The sequence below is a fragment of the Rhinatrema bivittatum genome, chromosome 14, assembly GCF_901001135.1.
Source record: "Rhinatrema bivittatum chromosome 14, aRhiBiv1.1, whole genome shotgun sequence".
Lineage (NCBI taxonomy): Eukaryota > Metazoa > Chordata > Amphibia > Gymnophiona > Rhinatrematidae > Rhinatrema > Rhinatrema bivittatum.
In genome coordinates, this window is record NC_042628.1 from 5,937,323 (window position 1) to 5,961,676 (window position 24,354).

The 24,354-nt window shown below is 46.8% G+C and overlaps 1 protein-coding gene across 1 annotated transcript; it reads right to left on the bottom strand.

Annotated features, from left to right (window-relative positions):
• Positions 1-396: 396 nt before the first annotated feature.
• LOC115076089 (melanin-concentrating hormone receptor 1-like) lies at positions 397-4,820 on the bottom strand. Its single transcript, XM_029577207.1, has 2 exons — positions 4,760-4,820; positions 397-1,436 (listed from the first exon to the last, which is right to left on the bottom strand). The coding sequence occupies exons 1-2, from the start codon at positions 4,818-4,820 to the stop codon at positions 397-399; spliced, it is 1,101 nt and encodes a 366-aa protein (XP_029433067.1).
• Positions 4,821-24,354: the final 19,534 nt, after the last annotated feature.

A 24,354-nucleotide genomic window follows, 5' to 3' on the forward strand; every position in this document is an offset into this window, starting at 1 on the left:
CTTTTTGAACTCTGGAAGGATGTTACATCCAAATCTGGGTCCATAACAATGCAAATAACAGCAACAGCAGCTTTTTCATCTGGGTCACTGCATGTACTTCAGAAAATATATGATTTTTACCTTAAACTTCTTCTCAACAGAAACATCCACCTTTTCCTTAAAACCTGATTTCTTGATGTTTGCAATTAGCAAAGCTAATGTTAGAATGCACCATGAGGTCCAGTTTGGCAAAAGATCCTAGAGTGGCCTTATGTCCCTAGACCTCCTTTAACAAGGCCCCAGTCAGCCTTTATCAAGCAACAAGCACAAACTCATTTCTTAATGAGCTTCTGGTGAGGACCCGGCCAAGGATACTTCTTAAGAATCCACTTTCAATGCAGGTAAGCTTGGAGTACTTCAAGGAACTGAGACAGACAATGAGATATAATTGTCTATGTTATGAGAATACATTATACTAAAGGATGTTTCTTGAGTTGGTCCAGAGCAGATTCTCACAGATGGACTGACTTCACTCGTGACATGTCTCTCACTTCTTCTGACCTGCTGCCCTGGGCAAACGGCCTTTACCAAATGCCTTTTGAAGGTGTCGCTTAAGATGATATAGATAAAAGGGTTGATGCAGCTATTTGCATAGCCCAGGCTGATTGCTACATTGTAGGCATAGAGGAACATGACTGTAGGTTGAGCCACTTTAAGATGAAGCAACTGTAAGAAATAATAAGGTGCCCAGCAAAAGAAAAATGCCAAACAGATGGTCACAGATGTTCTGGTAATCTTCTTTGTTCTAGCCCTGAAGTTTCGTTGAGGTAGCGGTACCACCACACAGGAAATGTGCTTTTGGATCTTAATGTAAACGATGCAGATTATAAGAAAAGGAATAACAAAGGCAAGAAAAAACTGGTAGAGTGTGTACCAGTAGATGTCAATGGAAAGGTTGGGTAAGATGATGCCGCAGCCGGCGTTGCCGTCAGCCAGCTCAATCAGCTGGGTGTACATGAACACTGGGATGATGGTGACCAGAGACAAAAGGCACAAGACCATAATCACCACAGCTGCAGCACACGGCGTCCTCACATATGAAGATCGAATGGGGTGGACCGTCGCCAAGTAGCGGTCAACGGACATTGCTGTGAGGATATACGTGCTGGCAAATTGGCTGTTGGCATCCAGTGCTGTGATGAGGGTGCACATGGTGGCCCCAAACTGCCAAATCCCATTACCTAAGAGCTGGTGAATAAGGAAGGGCATTCCAAGAAGAAAAAGGAGATCTGTGACGGAGAGGCTCACTATGAAAATGTCCGCTATGTTATGATTCCCCTTGGGCTTCTTATTAATGGTGTAGATCACAATGCAGTTCCCAATGGTGCCCACCAAGCAAATAATACCAAAGACGACAGGGAGCACAATGCTGCTGCTCTCTTTCCTCTCATGCACATCTGCAAAGAGAAGAAGAACAGAGCAAGACACTTTACAATACATTTAGAAGCGCACCCCCCACACACGTTTACTGAGCAGTATGAGCTCTTACAAGAAATCCAGTAGCAAAATTAACTTTGAAAAAATTAACTCTTCAGAGGGTCACCTGTCCACCTGTTTGTAATATTTCCTTACAAAGATCCCAATGTAATTTGACAAGAGTAAAAAACAACCACGCATGCTGGGATATATCCTTGCAATGTGAAGTACCTGGGTAGACTGGATGGGCCAATTGGTCTTTCTCTGTCATCATCTAGTATGCTTCATCCCGGTCTGTGCCCATGGGATCTCGCTGAAAAATAGACCCCTTAGCTCTAAACAGCAAGCATTCACGAGATAGGCTTGTCCCATTCTGTGCCTCTGTCAAAAGTCTTAAAAATAAGGCCTCTGAATATTGTGCAGGGAACAAGTCCAGCTCAGATCTTGTCCGGTCATCCTTGCTTTTTATAAATACTGTTAACAATCAATTCTTGCTAAATTTAAAGGAGCAATAATTTAAGTAACAGATCTGCCATGATATGCAGTAGTAGTGACCTTGTAAAAGGGTTGAGTATTCCTGTTACATGCAAGAGCAGCAACACTGAAGCCATGTGGGGGTCCATTTAAGAAGAATGGAAGGGAGAGAATATTCAACTACCCTGTAAGCCGGCTGCTGGCCTGTAATGTGTGAGAGAATTCAGCTTCACCCCATTGGAAGTCCTCATGGAACTCGTGAAAAATAGAAAAAAAACCCTTTTAAAAAGTTTCAAAATAGTGGAGTGTGGTGTTAGCAGCAACCAGCAAAGCGCTTCAGTTATGATATGCAGCATAATTCTTGTTACATAAAATCTGGCTCAGAGGTGGTGTATAGGTTAGGCACAGATAAAGGAAAACAGGAAAAAGACAGAAGAGGACGTGTGGAGCAGAAAGAAAGGGAGAGCAGAATAGGGGAACGAAGGTAAGAGTTTCCCACAACCAGTTGAGTTTTCAGGACTAGGCATGCGATAAATGTGCGCAGACCGGGGCCTGATGGATACACACTTTATTTCATGCCTCGTCATGCATAGCTTGAAAACCCAACTAGCCATGGGGCTCCCCAGGACAGGTTTGGCGAGCCCTGAATGCAGAAACAGATGTGTTAAAAAGGAAAGAGAAAACGAGAAAGCTACGGAAAGGGTAAGGACGTTAGCTGGAGAGTGGAAGGAAGACACAAAAGGAAAAGCAGGTGAGCAAAATTCCCTGTTAAGCGAAGGAGACCGTCTGCCTTGATGTAAAATGTGCTGGGCAGCCTCTGCATTAAATGCCGAGCCCAGCCCAATTAATGGGAGACTGAGTAATCAGTCAGACGGATCCTCCTCTCCGACAGCTTCCAGTAACATTGCAATCCTTCATGGCTCAGTTCGGCTACACCTGCAGCATTCATGGCCCAGTCCAGATTCACACATATCTGGCATACATGAAGATTAAATCTTTGACTGCCATGACTATTCATATAAGTTGGAATTTTTTTTTGTTTTAAAAGTCGGAGTTTGATTTTGAGCAGGTTGAAGGGGACTGAGAAACCTTGACTCAAAGACTTAGCCATCTGACTGTGGATTTGAGCCAGGTGGGAGGAGAGTCACCCCTCCTGCATTTAAAAGCAATCCCGCTTTACCAGTATCTCTTCATGGCTTAATTATAAATGAAGTCAGTTGTTTTATTTTATTTTCATCTTATTCTGATTCTGCAGGTGCATCATGGAATCCTCTCCCAATAGTTATTCTAAGCCATTTAAATGCATGGATTCATCACAGGGTCATTGAAAGAAAGGGCTGGGAGTGTTATCACCTGCAGTGGGGATCTGGGTCGGGGGTTTCGTCACCTTTCAGGCTCAGATTAGTGAGGGCCCTGCTCTCTCCTGAGATGGTGATATTTTTTTTTTTCTGGACAAACAGACGTCCATAAGACGATTCATGCCATTGTATATATGAAGGCCTGGGGAGTGTCACAAAAAGTGGAATATAAATAAAAACGTGTTGTTGGGGGTTTTTTTTTTTTATGTCAAGCAATGTGATTGGTTTTCCAAGCTGGAATCAGTCAGCATAGAGCCCTGGCGCTTTCCTGAACCCTCTCTTGAACTGTAGAAGTTAAGCAAATGCCAGCAGAAAAGACTTTAGCTGTTGGAAAGCCTGAAAGTCCAGGGACCGGGAAATAACATCTCTGTGCTGACTGCATGGTCAGGCAGGGACTTGCCTGCCTGGGTTACATTAGTTTGACGAGGCTGAGACGCACGTCCTCGCCAGAGCCCTAATTATTCTCCATCGGAGAGCGCGGCTCCTTCGATCAAAGCAGCGCTTTCGCTCTGTTCGCGCCGCCAGCAGGAGCTCTGCGTGTGCGAAGGAAAGGTCGGAAGGGGAACGCGCGATGCACGAACCTCCCGGCGGAGCGCGATGCAGGTTCGACTTCGCACTGCGAGGACAGATCGGGGCAGTGCTTGCCTGAAGCTCTGAGTTTCTTGCTGTACGAAATTCAGTAAATTCACAAAACATGCTGCGGTTTGCAGTTCTATTTTTCTTATTAATAAAACAGAAGAAAAAAAAACTGAAGATGACTTCACTTGGGAGTTCAAATCCCAGGACTGGGCGCTCATGGGTGACCAGAGGGCTCCTCGTCAGTTCTGGTTTTGCCCCATTTCACCCATCGCGTTGCTTCTCGGCACATTTTCCATTTGGCCTGCAAGTCTTTTGTGGTTAATATGCGATTCACACGGTGAGCAGGGCAGCCCAGTACTTCCATTAGGCAAAGTGGGTGGCCACCTCGAGCCCGAAAGCACTGCTTGCACTGCCTCAGTCCCTGCTCCTGGTGCAATTCAGCTGCTGCCAGCTCAGAGCAGCTCCCGGCCCTCGCCAGCATTGCCGCCTAATTCAGATATGAAATTGTGGCATTTCCTGCCGAGGGAAGCAGATCCCCTGCAGCTCTCACTCGTAGGGCACTCAGTTTGCAGAAATGGAAATAGCGACTTCTCACTCTCACTCCTCCTCCTCCTCGCAGGCAGCTTCCCTCCACCGAGGAAACGCCTTGGCGCCCCCTCTGCTGCCCTCCCTCCCCTCCGCTCCCTGCTTCCTCTTCCCTTCTTTACTCTCTTCCCCTAGTGTTCAGCATCCACTCTCTCTCTCTCTGCCCAGCGTTTCCTCTCCTCCTCTCTCTCCTTCACCCCAGTCTTTTTGCCCTCTATCCGCACTGCTGGCTTCCTCTTTTCCATCTGCCCAGCACCATCTCGCGCTCTCTCACCCTCTTCTCACTTTCTCTCCTCCCCTCCCCCTACCTGCTAAGCCTATAGACTCTCTCTCCACTCCCACCTCCTCACACTCTCTCTTTACCGCCATCTGCGAGTACCCCCTCTTTCTCTACCCAACACCCATCCAATACCCCCCCTCCATCTCCACCCACCCAGTACCCCCTCTCCCTTTACTCCCCATCCTCCCAGTCTCCTCCATTTTCCTCTCCTAACATCAAGTCTCCTCCCAGGCCTCTCCTCCCTCTCCAGCAGGATGGCGCTGCTGGCAACCCCCGGATTGTCTTTCAGCTTCCAGGGGGGGGGGGGGACACTTCGTCAGCATCCCCTCGCCCTTCTTTTCTTCTTCCAAGAACGGGTGGGATTTTCTGCCCCCCCCCCCCCCCAAAGGTTTGGCGCTCTTGGTGACCACCTGATTCACTTGGGGGGGGGGGGATCTGGCCCTGCTCCCAAACTCCTCTACGACTCATGAATTGGGAAGCTCGAGGTGACTGCAGCACCCGTCAGTGCCACCTGCATGTGGGGTCCACACGGTTTGGGTCCTGTTAGTGCCAGCGCCAAGAAAGAGTTGTGCCTACCTCACTATTCCAGCCCCAGCCTGGAGGCGGAGAAGATGTAATTCGTGACACCTTACAGGGTCCCGGGGGCCCCACCCTCACTGGCTCACTTTAGTGACTAAGAGGTGAACGTGTGCAGCATTCATTGCCCCAGCTGAGGTTCGGACATCCCCTTCCCTAGCAGTGGGATTCACTCCAGGAGCTGCGGGCTATAGCGCTACAGCGCCGAGCACTAGGGCTCTATCTGTGCCCTCCAGGGGAAGATGGCACAGCTTCCCCCGACACTGAATACCATTCACTTGTACTCTCGGAAGCAGAGGTGCAGCCATCGCCGGGGAGCAGGGTTAGCGCCCACAGCAGTGCGGGAACCATTTAAAGCCTCATTGGTAAAGGACTTCACTCTCCCGCCAGAGAGGATCAAGGCAAACTCCCAGCCTCCTGGGCTCTTCGTGGAAGGCATTAAGTGAATGGAGTGCAGCCACTCCCAGCCCCGGGGGTGAGACAGGCGAGTTCATTCAGCAGGACCAGAGATGACCTGGGGAAGGCACTTCAAGCGCAGAGATCCCCAGATAGTAAATGTTAGCGAGAATAGGGGGCATTGTAGGCGAGCAACACTTCAGCCGGCGCCGGGATAGTCTCTCATAGATCCGGAGATCTCATGAGAGTCCCTGGGCTGCTAATAGTCTTCATATGTTACCTCCTGCTCTCATAATTTGTCACGTAGCACATGATGTCAGGATATTCTGTCACATAATCGCACCATTTTCTGAGCTAGAATCTCTCACTCAAAAACGGAAGCTTATTAGCAGATAAGTAGCAGTCAGAGAATGGTCTTTAACAAACAGCAATCTTACAGCTGCTGGGCCAGGTTAAAATACCTTTCAGTGAGATTTAAACTAAGGGTGTCACTATTTGCCCCCGTCTCTCAGCCCCAGCAGAGTGCAAGCTGCCCTGGAGCAATCACTGAGCCTGTGCATTCAGGCACCGGCTCCGCTGCTGAGCCTGGCACCTGGTTCCCGGGGGGGCTCTAAGGGCATTAGTTGGCTGAGCACCGAGCTGAGATAGGAATGGTCCATTCCCTGCCTCTCTGCAGCGCTGCCTATATTATTCGGTTCTGTTTCTATGGATCCTGTGAGGTCCCACACAGCAATGGCAGAACAAGAGCGCCCAGTCCGCCCAGTCTGCCCAGTCCGTTAATGATAATATCCCAGGAGCCGCCAGCTTGTAAGGTCTCCCTCCTCCTCTGTACCGCTCACTCCTGGGGATCTCAGCATGCAAGAGGCCATTTCAGTCCACATGCACCTCCTCCCTTCCTCCTCCTGTCCAAGCACAAGGTCACTAAGAAGGCGATCGGCCAGCTGGACCTCCGAGGCTGCCGCTGCCAACCCTAGTGCAGGCGGGAGCGCTGCTGGACTTCCCAGACAGAGCCCCCGACCCGCATTTCCGCGGGTTCCTAAGGTACCGGGGGGACCCGGCTGCCTCCATCACCTACAGGAATATGTCCCAGGACCCAAGGAGGAAAAGGTCAAGAGAGCGGCACGTTTACCTGCTGAAGGGACCTCGGTGGCATTGGGATAGCTGGAGCCCCACGGGGCGCTGGAGAAGTCCATCCCAGGGAGGAAAGGGCACGGATCGTCCACTCCCGCAGGCTGAAGGCGCCTCAGAGCTCTGCAAGCAAAGAGAGAGAAAGCTTCACGTCGGCTGCACTGAGCCAGCAGCGCGGCCACAGGTGCCAACCCCCCCACAGCGTGGAGTCCGCTCAGGAACAGCCGGGCGGGGAGAGACTGAGCCTGGCCGGGCAATAAGGTAAGGCATCTCCATCCTCTTAAGATCTTAACCTTTTTTTCGGTGTCTGAGTTGCACTTTCTGGGATTCAGTGTCTTGTGCTGTGCCAAAGGGATTTCCTGAGAGCTGGTTATAATGTTACAAGGGGGGGGGGGGGGAGGCGTCTATGTCTAGAAAACCACAGGCGAGAGGGTGAAGTCGGGCTGCTGTCACCTGCAACGTCCGATCCCCTCACCACGGCTTTTCTGAACAAGCCAAAGCTAAGAAACCGCTACAGGAGAACGGAATTAGCTCAGCCGCCCTTTCCTGTCATTTGATATTTCTCTCGCAAGCAAAGCGGAGCGCTTCCTAGTGCTACCTTCAGCAGTGTGCTGAGTGCCCGCGTTCTCAGCTGGCAGCAATGAACAGGGACTGGGCAGCAAGCACACGGGCTATTATAAAGCGCACCTCCTCCTCCTCCTCCTCCTCACACACACACACACACACACACACACACACACACACACAGCTCTCATAACACCCTCCCATACACAGACACCCACTCCTATGCCCTTAACACATACCCATTCTCTGCCTAATACACATACATAGACTCCCTCACCATCACCCAACCATAGACCCCCTAGCACACATATACATCCCGTGCCCAGCCCACATACCCCACCACTCAACACATACCACTCCCCAAAGGCACCCTCATCACCTACCAACACACACAAGCACTCCTCTGAGTCCTGCCCCCTCATCACCTACCAACACACACACACACACACACTTTAATAACTTTTATAACCTGTGACTTCCAACACTCGTGTCCAATGTCCATACCTCTTGCCCAAAATATACATGCCTCATCCCACAACCCCCTACACTCCTACCCACCACACACATCCATCCAGATCCTCACCCCACCCAAATACACCCTTCCCCCCAACACATACACCCAGTGCACTTAGCTGCCTGTAAAATGGATACCCAGTCCAGATTTCTGCACTCGCTTTGGGTGGAGGAGCACATGTAAGAGGGGGAGCAGAGGTGAGAGGAGGGCACTGAGCTCAGTCCTTGTGGGGAAGGTCAAGGTGAGAGGAAAGGACTGCGCCCAGCCTATGTGAAGTGGGGGGAGGGGTGCCCTGGTGTGAGGCAGGGAATGCACAATGATTATTGGGCGCTAAGAAATGCCAATCCCTGCCCCGTGTCCCTGTGATCCTGCTTAAGAAGTGGGCTCTAGCCTGGCAGATTGCACTGGGGAAGAAGGGGAAGGGGAAGGGGGAGTAGACCTGTCACTTGCTGCCTGCTCAGATCCGAATACTAGCTGGGATTGCTTCATGCTACTTGTTCCATTTTAGTAAAGTGACAGCTACGGGGGGAAGGCAGCCTGAGGAATCAGGGAAATGCATCAGAATTCTGAGCACAGCTCGAAAAGGAAATCATTTCTCCTATAAAAGTGTAATTAACAGAGGGGCAATCCAGGGCACGAGATCTGCCACCGTACAAAGGGACAGGCACCGCAAGACACTGCCACAGTGCAGTGCCAGTTACTGAGAAATGCTGCCTCAGCATAGGGGCATGGCCACAGTACAGGGACAGTCACTGAGACACACCAGCATGTGATAGAGAGGCAGTAGGGTACTGCCACAGTACAGGGACAGTCACTGAGATACAGCAGCATGCGATAGAGAGGCAGTTGGGTACTGCCACGGTACAGGGACAGTCACTGAGACACATCAGCATGTGATAGAGAGGCAGTAAGGTACTGCCACAGTACAGGGACAGTCACTGAGACACATCAGCATGTGATAGAGAGGCAGTAGGGTACTGCCACAGTACAGGGACAGTCACTGAGATACAGCAGCATGCTATAGAGAGGCAGTTGGGCACTGCCACGGTACAGGGACAGTCACTGAGACACATCAGCATGTGATAGAGAGGCAGTAGGGTACTGCCACAGTACAGGGACAGTCACTGAGACACACCAGCATGTGATAGAGAGGCAGTAGGGTACTGCCACAGTACAGGGACAGTCACTGAGATACAGCAGCATGCTATAGAGAGGCAGTTGGGCACTGCCACGGTACAGGGACAGTCACTGACACACACCAGCGGTATGGGGACAGTCACTGAGGACACACTAGCATGCTATAGAGAGTCACTGGGGCACTGCAGCAGTACGGGGACAGTCACTGAGACACACCAGCATGCTATAGAGGCACTGGGGTACTGCTGCAGTACAGGCACAGTCACTGAGGACACACCAGCATGCTATAGAGGCACTGGGGCACTGCAGCAGTACAGGCACAGTCACTGAGACACACCAGCATGCTATAGAGAATTAGAGAGTCACTGGGGCACTGCCGCAGTACAGGCACAGTCACTGAGACACACCAGCATGCTATAGAGAGTCACTGGGGCACTGCAGCAGTACAGGGACAGTCACTGAGACACACCAGCATGCTATAGGGAGTCACTGGGGCACTGCCGCGGTACGGGGACAGTCACTGAGACACACCAGCATGCTATAGAGGCACTGGGGCACTGCTGCAGTACGGGGACAGTCACTGAGACACACCAGCATGCTATAGAGAGTCACTGGGGCACTGCCGCAGTACGGGGACAGTCACTGAGACACACCAGCATGCTATAGAGAGTCACTGGGGCACTGCCGCAGTACAGGCACAGTCACTGAGACACACCAGCATGCTATAGAGAGTCACTGGGGCACTGCCGCAGTACAGGCACAGTCACTGAGACACACCAGCATGCTATAGGGAGTCACTGGGGCACTGCCGCGGTACGGGGACAGTCACTGAGACACACCAGCATGCTATAGAGGCACTGGGGCACTGCCGCAGTACGGGGACAGTCACTGAGACACACCAGCATGCTATAGAGGCACTGGGGCACTGCCGCAGTACGGGGACAGTCACTGAGACACACCAGCATGCTATAGAGAGTCACTGGGGCACTGCTGCAGTACAGGCACAGTCACTGAGACACACCAGCATGCTATAGGGAGTCACTGGGGCACTGCCGCGGTACGGGGACAGTCACTGAGACACACCAGCATGCTATAGAGAGTCACTGGGGCACTGCCGCGGTACGGGGACAGTCACTGAGACACACCAGCATGCTATAGAGAGGCACTGGGGCACTGCAGCGGTACAGGGACAGTCACTGAGACACACCAGCATGCTATAGGGAGTCACTGGGGCACTGCCGCGGTACAGGGACAGTCACTGAGACACACCAGCATGCTATAGAGGCACTGGAGCACTGCAGCGGTACGGGGACAGTCACTGAGACACACCAGCATGCTATAGAGGCACTGGGGCACTGCAGCGGTACAGGGACAGTCACTGAGACACACCTGCCAGGTACAGCCCTTAGACTTACTGCAGTGGCCTTAGCTTCCTGGACTGAACTGTTCCTGGCTTGCTGGGTGGTTGCAAGGATGTCCAGTTTAGCTTCAGAAAGAAAAAAAAAAGTGAGAACAAGGAAGTAAGGGAAATGAGCCAGGAGATCGGGAGTCCTGCCTTTGGAAGTGTTTCCCCAGTTTCGTTTTGTTAATTTAAGGTTTTAGAAAAAAAATTTCTAATGAAAAAAAATGTACAAAAGGTTTTGAAAAAAGAAATATATATATATATAAAAACAAAAAAGTGTTCCAAGACGATTGATCTTGTATTTTTATTTTTTTCCCTAGGACATCCATTTCCTTATGCATTTTGATGTTTTATCTTTCTGATCCTTGTCTCATTTTCAGGAAGGCAGAAGTATCTCAGCCAGCAGGATGTCATCTTTTATTGATTTGCTCGTTGCTGCTCACAGTAATGTGTTTTGGGGAGCTTTCTTACTTTCCTCAGGTGAGTTTTCTAAGCTCTCCTAATCAAGGATCTTATGTCTTTTAAAGTCTATTTTTTGGGCTCTCTGAACCAGACCGTCAAGGTAGTTAAGGAAGGCCGTTTTCTCCAACCGAGAGAGATAAGGAGTAAAGCAGCGTCTTCTCTCCTCCCAGGAGATTATACCACAGGGATATTAATGTATTTGTTGTGCCAAAGTCTTTTGAGGGATAGGCTTGAAGGACTGGTCCCTAGCACACTGGGATAGGCGATGCTTCTCATTTGCACACAAAGCACCATCTGTTTTCCCACATTTCAGAAACTCGTTTTGGACAGGGACCATTGCTATGTCTACTTTTTTCTGGATGGTTTGCAGAACTCTGGAAATGTTTTTTTTAGATTTTGGCTACAAGAAAGAACATGTGATTAAAGGGGATGGAACAGCTCCCCTATGAGGAAAGGCTGAAGAGGTTAGGGCTGTTCAACTTGGAGAAGAGATGGCTGAGGGGGGATATGATAGAGGTCTTTAAGATCATGAGAGGTCTTGAACGAGTAGATGTGACTCTGTTATTTACACTTTCGAATAATAGAAGGACTAGGGGGCACTCCATGAAGTTAGCAAGTAACACATTTAAGACTAATTGGAGAAAATTCTTTTTCACTCAACGCACAATAAAGCTCTGGAATTTGTTGCCAGAGGATGTGGTTAGTACAGTTAGTGTAGATGGGTTCAAAAAAGGTTTGGATAAGTTCTTGGAGGAGAAGTCCATTAACGGCTATTAATCAAGTTTACTTAGGGAATAGCCACTGCTATTAATTGCATCAGTAGCATGGGATCTTCTTAGTGTTTGGGTAATTGCCAGGTTCTTATGGCCTGGATTGGCCACTGTTGGAAACAGGATGCTGGGCTTGATGGACCCTTGGTCTGACCCAGCATGGCAATTTCTTATGTTTGATGTTTCCTAACCACTTTTTACAGGTGGTAGCTTCCATTTTTTTCCCCAGGTGTAGATTTTGTGCTGGTTACAGTGTCATTGAAGAGGTGCAGCTCAGTAAGCCATAACTGGAAGTGTTTTTCTTCGCTGGGTTGTAATCACCCAAGTTATCAAAATGCTTTTGGGGTTGGGGTTTTTTTTCTGTTTACTGTGCATTGGCAAATTTTTCCCTATTTCTGGTGAGGGTGAGGTTGACTAGGTCTTTGTGTAGGATAAAGAGAGAAGACTTCCATTAATGTACTGCTATTTTGAGCGATAGTAAGGGTTCATCCCCTGACGGGTGGGGTTAGTGGTTAGAGATGGTGAAGACGTCTTTCAGGGACTCCGGGGACTTTTCTTTCCATTGGGAGGGTGGCGATTGGGTGCCAGGAGAGTTAATAGTCTTAGGTCAGTGGAATAAGAAGTCCATCCAGGAGGCTGCTCCCACCAGCAAGGTATTTAAGAATTCCCTTCCAAGTGGGCAAATTGTGGGTCAGGCCACATTTATTTCCCTCGGGCAGCATGAGGGCTCTTTTGATGACCTTGCCTCTAGAAGCTAATTGAATTTGCCAGAATTATCTTTGAATAAGAACTGTTTTCTACATTTCTGTATGTCTGAACTCTTTTTCTGCCTTTTGTACGGCTGGACTGCTTATTTTTGCCTTTGATAAAATTAATTTTATTTGGGGGTACAATACAAGAACTGCTTAGGAGAGCGTGCAATCCCCTTGGGTCTTCCATGTTAAACCCAGATGCCAAAGCTCCTGCTAAAAGGGGAGCATTAACTCTGCGAGCCGAGCTTCAGAGAGGGAAAGGAGCTCGGACTGCATGCTATGCAGTCACGTTTGTCTTATTTATTGATCTTATTGAATTTCATTTATCAACTGCCTTCCCAGAGAAATGCTCAAGTCAGGTTACAAGGCAGAAAACAATATCTTAAAATCTAACTGAAAACAGGACTTCCATCATCTAATGCCATGGAAAAGACTAAGGCAATGAAAGGGAATAGGGAAAGTCATCAAGCACTATATGGTTTGGAAGATTTATTACCCCGTGCACAGAAAGCAAACGTGACCGAGTCCTAATAGCAAAAATGTGAGGGATTTCTCTGTCCTTACCAGACAAACAAGTACTGGCCAGCAAAACAGAAACTTGGCCAACTGGTCCACATTGCCTAATAATGAACAGGAAATTCAGACATTGCTGCTGTTTTTATTTTATTTATTTATTTATTATTTTTATATACCGACATTCGATCTCAATTGAGATATCACCCGGTTTACATTCAGGTACTGTAGGTATTTTTCTATCCCCAGAGGGCTAACAATCTAAGTTTGTACCTTTTAAGTGCAAATGAGATAAATGCTGGACAAAGCAGCGTTAGCCAGTGTCAAGCAGGATGGAGCTGCTGTAGCCTTTCAGCAGGGCTGCGAGCAGTTTGGAAGGAACTGGCTCCAAGGCTCCCCTACCCTGCAAAATGTAAGACTCCCCCAAGGGTCTGAGAGCATGCAGCCCTGTAAAAAACAAAAAAAAAAAAAAAAAGCCTCCTGCGACGAGTGTGGAAATGGTGTGGTCTCTAATGGACTCTGAACACCCAGAAAATTCTCATCCTTCACAAGAAAGGCAACGGGCTCCACATGATGCTCACCTACAAGTGCTTTCACTCTGCGGATCCTCATCAACGCTCCTTCCTCATCTCATCCCATCCCATCCCCTTCATCAGGCAAGCTGCACTCATCTGTGCCACTCTCCTCCGTCGCCAGCTTCCAACCTGGAACAGATCCTGGTCATATTCCAATCCCACCTTCCTGAGGCTGCTTTTAAATGTTAGACCCCAGTCATAGCTATGTTGATTTTAATCATGGTTTCTATGATTACATTAATTTCACGCAGTGACTGTAAGCTCCACAGAGCAGGGACTCTCCCTTCTGCCTCTCAGTGCAGTGCTACATAAATCTAGATAGGTAGAAACAGCACTGAATATTCATGTGAATTATTAGCATGCAGTGGCTCTAGTTTATGGTAAACGTACACATCTTGGCTACTTTGTAAGACTGGTAGCAGCCTTCAAGGATCAGAGCTTCAGCTCTCTACGCACAGAACTGAAACATTCAGTCTAGCGACTTGTGGCAAACCCTCTTCTGCTTGCTGTAGGTAGCTATTATTGCATGGACCACATATTACATGGCACTGAGAAGACTCCATGAGCACTGAATATTTCAGTACAACGTTGGTTTGGTTTGGGTTTTTTTTAACCACCATCATAAACCATGCTGAACTTTGCTGTCTCACTTTCCCTACTGAAAATAATGTATTTACCAGCAAATTCTCTGGGGTGCAGGTTGCTAGGTAGGGAATGGAGAAAACCTCATAGCGGTATAACACACTCAGCACACTACCACCTATTATGAAAAAGTTGCATGCTTTTTAATTTGCATCCCAACAGAAATGCCCACAGTCCACATCAATGCAGCAGGAGAGTAACTTGGTGGTTAGAACAATGGACTGAACCAGAGAATCTAAGATTTAAATCCCAAATGTGACCTTGGACAAATCCTTTTCTCTCCCCCCTTAGATTGTAAGTTTTTTTTGAGCAGGGACTTACTGTACCTAAATTACTAAACAGTGCTGTAAGCTGCCTTGAGCATTATTTAGAAAGGCAGGCAAAAAATCCAAATTATTACCTTATGATGTAACCTTCTTCAGAATACCAGGGTGACAAAGGCCACAGCGCATTTTGATGGGACTTTATAAACAAGGACTGGATTAAAAGCTATGGAGCTGAGTTGGCGGCACCATGGCCGACGTACCCTGAAGAAAAGGAAAAACGGAGATCCAGCAGTATGAGAATTAATCATTTGTCAGCCACAAGGAAAACCAATGCCGTGGTGTGGGGCCCACATGCCAACATCTTCCAAATATTGCACCTTCGGGCGCAGTCTGAACGTGGAGCAGGGCCTTTCCTTTGGCATGAAGTGTTGGGTTTTTTTTAAGATCTCACTGAGGTGGCTGCATCATGGATTATAATCGATGGAGAGCACCATCTCGGTGATAACAGGGACGAGGCCGCTATGGCAACCTAACCAGTGCACAATTAAAGCAGCATGGTGGGACTTCTCTTATTTCCATAAATGTCCACCCATCTTCTCTTAAGTTAGTCAATGTGCAGGTAGTTAATCAGAAAATCCCAGTCATGCATGATTTATCATCAGCTGAAGCACCGGACTTGGCTTTTAGACACAGATGTTATGCTACCAAATCAGATTTGTTCTTTAGGTTTTACTGCTTTTTCACTTCCTTGGCCTAATAGGGGTGGTGGAGGCCTGATGGTGGTTATTTAAAATAAATTTGGACCCTCTCAGATTCAACTTCTCCTAATAAGGTAATGTTGGTTACTTGTACAATTATTATTTGTTTGGTCTACTGGCTCCTGGAACTATTATCACATATTTTACCATTGACTGAAATTCTGTCCACCTTAAATGTTAACTTAGAACGCACAATGGTTATGGGACACTAACATTCATGTAGACCAAGTCCCACTTTCTGTTACTGTTGAATGATTCTTATTGATTAAGTCTGACCTAGGGTGGGAACAGATCCTTGACTGTCCCCATTCACAGGCAGAGACATACACTTGATTTAATGTTCATCAACCCTAAATTAGTAGTTGAGTCATCTCCTCAATTGACGATCAAAAAAAAATGCCATGATTGGATCATCTAATATCCTGTCTCTTACAATTAGATCACCAAATTCATTAATGACTCCAACCAACCATCAGATCTCAAACGTGGTCACATGGATGCCTAAGTGGCAATTTTGGATGGGATAACAAAAGCATGATTTTGAGACTATGTCAGGGGAAAAGGTGGACTTGAATCAGGCTCTGGTGTGCTGAGCACTGAGCCATGGGATGGTTCAAAGAAAGCTACAGTCAGCTTAAAGATAGCCTTCCATATGGCCCTGCCCCGGAGGCTCAGGGGACTCTCAAGGAATGCTGGGGTCCCAGGTTTTTTCCAGTGTTTACATGGCATGGAGGTCAAAAAAAGTGTGGGAGCCCGGTGTTAACCCGTGCGTCCTTCTTCAGGATGTATTAATGTGAAACTATTATGTATCTTGTGCAAGCTGAGCCCTCTATTGGAACCCACAGCTCTTCTCAGTTTTTAATGGCCTGGATTACTGTTACTCCCTTTAGTTGGCGTTACCGACGTCCACCTTACCTTGCGAGTGCTACAGGTGCCCAGAATTCAGCTGCCTGTATCCTAATTGGCTCACGCAGCAGATCCCACATTACTCCTGTCCTACATCAATTGTACTGGTTTCCTATTGCCAGTCGAATCAGCTACAAATCATCATGCATTATCCATACATTTATGTCTAATGTGGATTGTCCATGGATTTGTGCTCTTCCTGAATGTATACTTGGTTCTCCTCAGGCCAGAGTGTTAACTGTTCCATCTATTAAGCAAGCTCGCTTGCCAGAAGCCTGAGAGAACGCGCTTCGTGGGGCCGGTCCAGCCCGGTGGAATAGTCTTCCGGGCCATCTTTGTGTAATCGTTTGGTGAAAAGCCTTTAAGAAAACTTTGAAGATTTTCCTATTAAAGGGAGCGTTTAATGAAGGAGGGTGCCCCGTTTCTTTTTATTATCCAGACATTTTATAAAGTAACTTTGTATGTATGATTTTCTGTTTTTATTGTAAACCGCTATGGACGTTGCCTTTAGTGGTACATATATATATTTTTTAAATAAATAAAGTCTTGTCCTCCACTGTTTGTACTGTTAAGGAAAAATGCTGCTGTGAAAAGCCCTGGCCTGGATCTGGATTGGAAGTAGACTTTGTCCCTCTTATGCGCTATTGTGAACATTTTCTTCTATTACTTGCAATAGATCGGTCGGGAACCGTGTTACATTTATCAGCAGTTCCCAGGAAAACGCCTATCAAGGCTCCTGTGCCTGCAGCCCATGGGGTGGCGGGTCGGGCAGCTCAGAGGGTAACCCCCCCCCCCCTCTGAAAATCAGCAGGGCCCTGAGCACCTGTGACCTTTAAACGCAGGGGCGCACAGGTACAGGTGGGAAGCCCACGGGGAGGGGCTTTGAAAAGTGCTGCAGATAACTCGTTCCTCCCCACCCTAAGCCCACTCATCCCAACCCAAATTAACAGATGGAATCTGAGACCTGTGACCATGATAAGGGGGTGCTTATAGCGCCCCTGAAGCAGGCAGTGCTGAGACGCTGGCGGGGGTCAGGCCCTAGAGCAAATTAAGCCTTGTGATACTGGCATTTCCCCCCCGCCCCCTCCCCTGCTGCCCCCATAAAACCTGCACTACCACCATGCTCGGGGGCATTTTCCTTTTCCAGCAGCTGTCAGGGAAAGTCAGCTTTAGGGCATTGCTTATGCTCCGAGCAGGAATTTTAGACTTTAACACCAATAACAAAGCATTTGAAAATAAAAAAATACATTTTTTGCTCTGGCTTTATATCACAGGGTAAAGGATTGGAGCCAATGCTTTTCCTTGGTGAATTTTTGCTACAGTTTGCCAAGGGCCTCAGTCTGACAATTGCAAGAGGATGAGGGTGCTGTGACGATGAACACTCGGAGCAGATTCACCTATAGAAGGAATAGCTGAGTACCTACGAGCAGAGCAGCCCAGGACATAAAGCAGCTGCTGGGGGCACAGGTGGGGAAAGTTTCTTCTATTTCTGTTGGCGAGTGAAGACTCAGATAACCATTTTCTGCAAGACACTTCTTCACTTGTTGCAAAATGGTATTTCTGTGACAAACGCTGCAGAGTTTGACAGAGGGCAATTACAGCAGATACTTCCAGTGCTTAAAGCAAACTACAGTTAAAAAAAAATCCCAGCTGAGGGGCCTGATCCTGGTACTGTAAAACCTTGACACCAAGCCAAGAGCCTACAACATAGTCTTTGCTGAGATGAGGAATTAAAGGACAACACAACACCGTCCTGCATGCAGCACACCTACTGCATGTTAATGCTTCACATGACACGTTTTTTTACACAGTCCTTATACGTGCCATACATCCACAGCGCTGTCCGCATCACATAATGACATGGGCAGAAATGTGCTGCTACCTTTGATGTAGCAATTTCACGTAAGAGCCTCAGTCTCTCTGCTGGTCACTCACAGACATTGTGTCCGAGCCCCACACTGAAACACTTGAAATCACAGATGCAACACTTTTATAAGAACAAATTGCCCATTTGACCGCAGTACATTGGCCCCATTCAAGATATCACAGCCCACAGAGAATCCCATGTGCAGAAATAAAGCCTTTCCAGTGCCTGATGCTTAATGCACACAGGATTGCTTGTTAATCCCTCAGACTGCCTCTCGCCCACCGCTATTCTCTGCCTTCCCCATCTGCAGAAACACGACCTGCAACCAGTGAACGTCCAGCGCTCTTTTATGCCAATGGTAAATTGGCTTTTATCAACCCAACATGCTGGGAACAAATAGAGAGACCCAACTGAACAAGGCAGAGTAAATAACCCTGCCTGCACGTTCGTGATTGCTCTGGGAACACAAAGGCTCTCTGCTCAGATACCACTTCCAAAGAGGAAAAACCTTCCGCTGTGTACCTGAAAGGATGGAGGTCTGAGAATTAACAGGTTGATCCGCCATCTTGCCGTCCATGAAATACCCACGGCTCAGAAAACAGAAGAGTAACTTGAGCATCAGTCCAAGGTTGCCACAGTGATAATGGCCTAATAGAACAGCTCATGGTCTAGTTCTCACTGAAGCTTTAGTTTGACAAAACATTCAAAGCTTCTTTCAAATCTCAGCGGCAACCAGCTCTCCCCGCCTGTAGCCGCCATGCCCGATGCACTGTGCATTAACCTTAAGCCAGCCTGCACGGTAACCGTGAAATGTTTACAAAGCAACTTTTCCATTTAGGTTCCCTGGTTGCTAGAACATTTATCCACAGTCCCAGAACTTTGCTTTCTAGTTATAGAAATGTTCTGGTCACCCACATCTCGTTTCGCTGCCTCAGTGAGCTCCTTCCTACAGGAATAATTGCACCTGTGAATCTCGTGAGCTCCATTTCTCCCTCCTGGGTATTCTTGTGGAAAAAGTCCACTCTAGCACTCTTTGCTAGCACTGGGCATGGCAGAACCGAGCCTAACAAGATAGGATTTATTTCAGGCACAATGCTTTTCAAGAAAGCTCTCAGGACCTTCCTTATTTCAGAAGGCAAACCGTGCAAGAACATGAGCTCCTCCATCCAACATCACCTGTCGCAAAAGAACTCCAGAGGCCCGTGATGGCATTTTGTTTTCAAATTAAGGATGCTTTTATTGTCACCCACCCTGAACTTTCGAAGGCCGGGTAAGAAATATTTTACATAATAAATAAATGTTATGGAAGGTAGAGTTGTGCCAATCTATTTATAATGGCTGGATCCACTACAATTAAGTGGACTGCAGGTGGGTCTGGATGCCACTAGTGCGCAGTCATAAACCAAAATGCAGGGGGGCAGAGTCATTAGTTCATAGTAACACAGTAATGATGGCAGAAAAAGACCCTCTGGTCCATCCAGTCTGCACAGCAAGTTTCTTATGGTAGTAACTGCCACTTCGTGCACTTATTCCCAAGCCTTATGATAACCCATAAAACGTTTACTGCTAGCAACATTTTTACTGGGTAAGGAGCCGCCTTGAAAATTTAGACAGTGCTGCTTGATGTGCTTTGCTTATGTACTTGGCCATAGAAGCAGTCCTGTGCTTTTTCTCTTAAGTCTGCCTATCAGAACCGTAAAAGTCAGGGCCCATGTTGGTTGTCTGAATCCAATTCCTCTTCTCCACCCTCACCGCTGTGTCAAAGAGTGATGTTACAGTTGCATCAAAAGCATCAAGGTTCATTGTTTAAGAATAGTAATTCCCATGCCTTCTGTTAAGGGTAGTAACTGCTGGTCCATACAGGTTCCCCCCATGTTTATCAGCTTCCCCAAATTAAAATTCAAGGTCCTCATTGGTTGTTGTCTAAATCCAATTCCCCTTTTCCCTCTGCCGTTGAAGCAGAGAGCAATGTTGCAGTTGCATCAAAAGTACCAAGGCTTATTAGTTAAGGGGAGTAATCACTCCATGCAAATTACCCCCATGCGCTCTTTTCCTCATTTCTATTCTCTAGCCTTTTGGGATTCACAGTGTTTATCTCATGACCCTATGAATTCTTTCACTGTTTGTCTTCACCTCCTCCTCCTCCTGAAGGGCATTCCAGGCATCCACCTTCCTCTCCATTAAGAAATATTTCCTGATGTTGGTTCTGAGTTGTTCTCCTTCGAGTTTCAGGATATTTGCCTTGAGAGTTGTCACTATGTCTCCCTGGCCCAAATCAAACATTTGTACAGACACAAATCTCCAGAAGGAAAAAGAGCACAAAGAACACAAAAATATTGCCAGTGAAAGCAAAAATAGAAAGAAAGAAAAAAGCTCTCTCGCCTTTAAGGAAAGATTTATGAAAAATGCCAACTCTGAGCCTAGGTGGGCAAATGAAGCACAATGCAAGGCCCCGTGCCTTCAACCACCAAAAATGACATAGGACCTTCTAGCACTTACCGAGTGGAGATCAAACAAAAATACAATTCAAATCAAGGCCTGTGGAGTACTAGGGCTGAAGTAGAAGCTGGTTTTGACAAATATGGATTTCTCTTATTTAGTTAATAAGCATTCAAAGAGAAAAAGAACAGCAATATTAAAATAAAAAGTTCAGAGAAGATAGGGAAATGGAAAGTGTGGAGCAGGCAGACTTCATTAGATGGAGACCTAAGGTCATTAAATTCAGAAGGAAAAAGCACTTTCATGTTGACACAATTGTCTGGTAGCAAAAGGAGACGAACTTGCAAATGCAAGACACATAATGCAATCGAATTTTACAGGAAAAGGTCCTGATTTTGTGCTCTTTAAGCCTTTGATTTCTCCGGTCTATAAAATACTTCTGACGTCTTTGTAAATCTGGAAATTCTGTAGATTTTACAGGAGCAAAGGGGAGGGCAGAGGAGGGATGAGGGATATCTTCTGGTTAATGGCAGTTCTAACCTGGCTGTTTTCTTATCCTCCATCCATCACACAAATCAGGGCAGCTTGGAGGGCAGTTGGCCATCCTGCTTTAAGAGAGAGTGGAAGGTGGAGGACAGGAAACATCACCTAATTTTGCCCGGCTTTTCCAAAAGCTAGGAAAGTATTATAACTCAGAAACAACCCTACACCTGTGGGAGGCATCAGAGTTTTGGAGGGAATCCTAAGAGAGGTGCAGGCTGCAGGTGGGAGAAAGGACAATCTAGGGTGCAAAATGAAGCTGGAGGTTGGGAAAGAGGAGTTTGCTGGGGATGGGTGGGGGAAGGGAGAAGCGAGCTGCTGAGAGGGGGGGGTGGGTGCTGCATCAGAGCCGCCCCCGCTGCTGCACAGGCATTAGCAGGGGATGGATGGGAGGCTTTCCTAATATCCTTGCACGGCCCTGAGGAGGGTGACAGCTGGTGGCGATTCAGGGCCCATGACCGCAGGAGTTCCACAAGGAGCCCTGGCCCAGAACCACCCCTGCAATGATTGGACTAAATGTAAGACGGGAGGTATATAAAACCCCCGGGTCACTGTGAATGAAGGCATCGGGAACTCAGCGCTGGGTCCGACTGAGCTGGAAAAAATCTGCTGGATATAAACCAAAAAGCACAGTCTATCTGCTTAAAATCATGGGCTGGCACAGAGAGACTCTCTGCATCTGACAGAGTTAAGCATTGGAAGTCACCTTCCTGGAAGGGTTGCAGGTAAGCATCGTGGAAGTGGCGAACACTGTGAATCAGCTCAGAAACTGGAAATTTTTCAAAACAGTAATGCATGTAAAGGCAACGTACTACCCTAGCGATTGTCCAAAGCCATTCACCCATGCTAAGTGCACTTAATGCAGGTAACACCTCTGCACAATTCAATGGCAGATATTTTAACAATTTTGAAAAGCCCACTCAGAGGCAGAGCGAGGGTCTCCGGTGCCTGGGGTCCAATGCATTCATATTGCCTCCCCAGCACCGCCCCCCCCCCCCCCCCCAAAGTCCTCTTTATAGAAATGCTTAAGGGCAAGAAAGTCAGACTAATAGAAACCCCAGAAAAGAAATTAACATAAGAACCTGCCATACTGGGACAGACCAAGGGTCCATCAAGCCCAGCATCCTGTCTCCAACAGTGGCCAATCCAGGCCATAAGAACCTGGCAAGTACCCAAACATTAAGAAATAGATCCCCTGCTATTCCCCAAGTCAACCTCACTAATAGCAGTTTATGGACTTCTCCTCCAGGAACTTGTCCAAACCTTTTTTAAACACAGCTATACTAACTGCACTAACCACATCCTCTGGCAACAAATTCCAGAGCTTAACTGTGCTTTAAACGAAAAATAATTCTCCGATTTGTTTAAATGTGCTACTTGCTAACTTCATGGTGTGCCCCTTAGTTCAATTATCTGAAAGAGTAAATAACTGATTCACATTTACCCATTCTAGTCCTCTCATGAATTTAAACACCTCTATCATATCCCCCCTCAGTCGTCTCTTCTCCAAGCTGAACAGCCCTAACCTCCTTAGCCTTTCCTCATAGGGGAGCTGTTCCATCCCCTTTATCATTTCGGTTGCCCTTCTCTGCACCTTCTCCATTGCAATTATATCTTTTTTGAGATGCGGCGACCAGAATTGTACACGGTATTTTGAGGGTGGAGAGGCAGTGGTGCACTATTTGAGGATCTAGATCAGTTCAAAGGAGTGGAGAGGAATCTGGCATAGAGCGCATAAATCTTCTCTTTGTGCAGAGGGCAGAGTTACTGGTTAGAATGCTTTATGCGTTCTTATAGAAGATTTCCGCTATTCTTTCCCGGTTCTCTGCCACTTCCTCTCCACTCTGCTGGCATGACTGTGGGGTGCCTCTGTCTTATTTACATGCCTGGTGGGGGTGTCCCATCAGATCTGCTTTTTGGATGTGGGTGGGGAGACTTATTAAGCAGGTAGTTTGTTGTTCTCTCTCCCTGAACCCAGGTCTTTGTTGTCTTCTTGGGATGTGGGACCCTCAGAGGATTGACAAATATAAAACGTTACTGAGCCAACGACTGCTGCACGCTGCTGCCTTTGTCATCGCCTGGAAGTGGAAGTCTGTTCCAACCCGGGAGGACTGGAGAACTTAGGTTCATGCTGTGGCGTTGCTAGAGAAATTGACTTTCATGTTGCGGGATAATGTATCCTACTATGATAAGATTTGGGACCCATATTCAAAATGTTTTTCACTCACTCTAAATTCTTCTGTGTATTAGGGGGATGTTATGCGCTGCTTTATCCCTTTTGCCTATTCTGTACTTATTTTAGCTTTGTGTGTGTCCTGATTGAGTTAAATAAAAAGGAGGATGGATTATCTTTATATGTGCTGAAAGAGGATGTAGGGTGGGAATTATTAAATTTAAAATTGCTGATTGGTTCTTCCTAGACACAGCATGGGAAAAGATGTACATCTACCCTTGAGTTTAAGAGACAGAGATCAATAAACTACACCCCCAATACACTCTAGCAAAAATATAACATGAAACGCTGCTTTGTTTTCATATAGGACCTTCATAGAAATGGGCACATTGCTCACCCAACTTCTGTTGAATGCACTTTTTAATTTCTTAATCCTATTGTAATAATCTGCCCATGCAATTTATTTATTTATTTTGTATACCGACATTCGATCGAGATATCACATCGGTTTCCAGGTAACAGGTTGAATAGGGCGGGATCTGCCCTATTTTACATTTAACAAGATAACAATTAATTAAACTATTGCAGTAAAAACATTGTAACATATGAATACAAATGAATGGGAGTATAAATTTGTAGCATATATCCTATATACAATATATACAGTATGACTTGGTTACGAATAGCAATCACTATTTTTAGTTTTATTTTTTTAGTTTGCAATTAAACATGTTATTCTCCACCATGGTCTTAGCTTTCAAAAAACATTTGTGATACATGAATTTATTTTGACCCAACACAGTCTCCATGTATTTGAATTTATTTTGAAGACTTAGGAATACAGTGGAGATTAACGTGATAAAAATTTTAATTGCAAATTAAAAAGAAAACACTAAAAAAAAAAAAAAGTGATTGCATGAACCAATGATTACAACAGGGCTAAGAAATAAAAAAGTGCATTCAACTGAAGTTGGGTGCCCATATCTATGAAGGTCCTACATTAAAACAGCAGCATTTCAAGTAATTATATTTTTAATAGAGTTTATTGGGTGTGTAGATTCTGGAAAAAGATGTACCATACTGTGACCTGTTCTTGGTTAGAATTTTGTCATTAATAAAGAGAAAGATATAAAATAGAAACACTTAATTACGTCCTTCAAGATGCTATGCTCATTGGGGCAGTGTATTTGGTGGCCCGGTTGGTGTGGTCTATGTACATAAGCACACTGCATTCCTAAGGAGA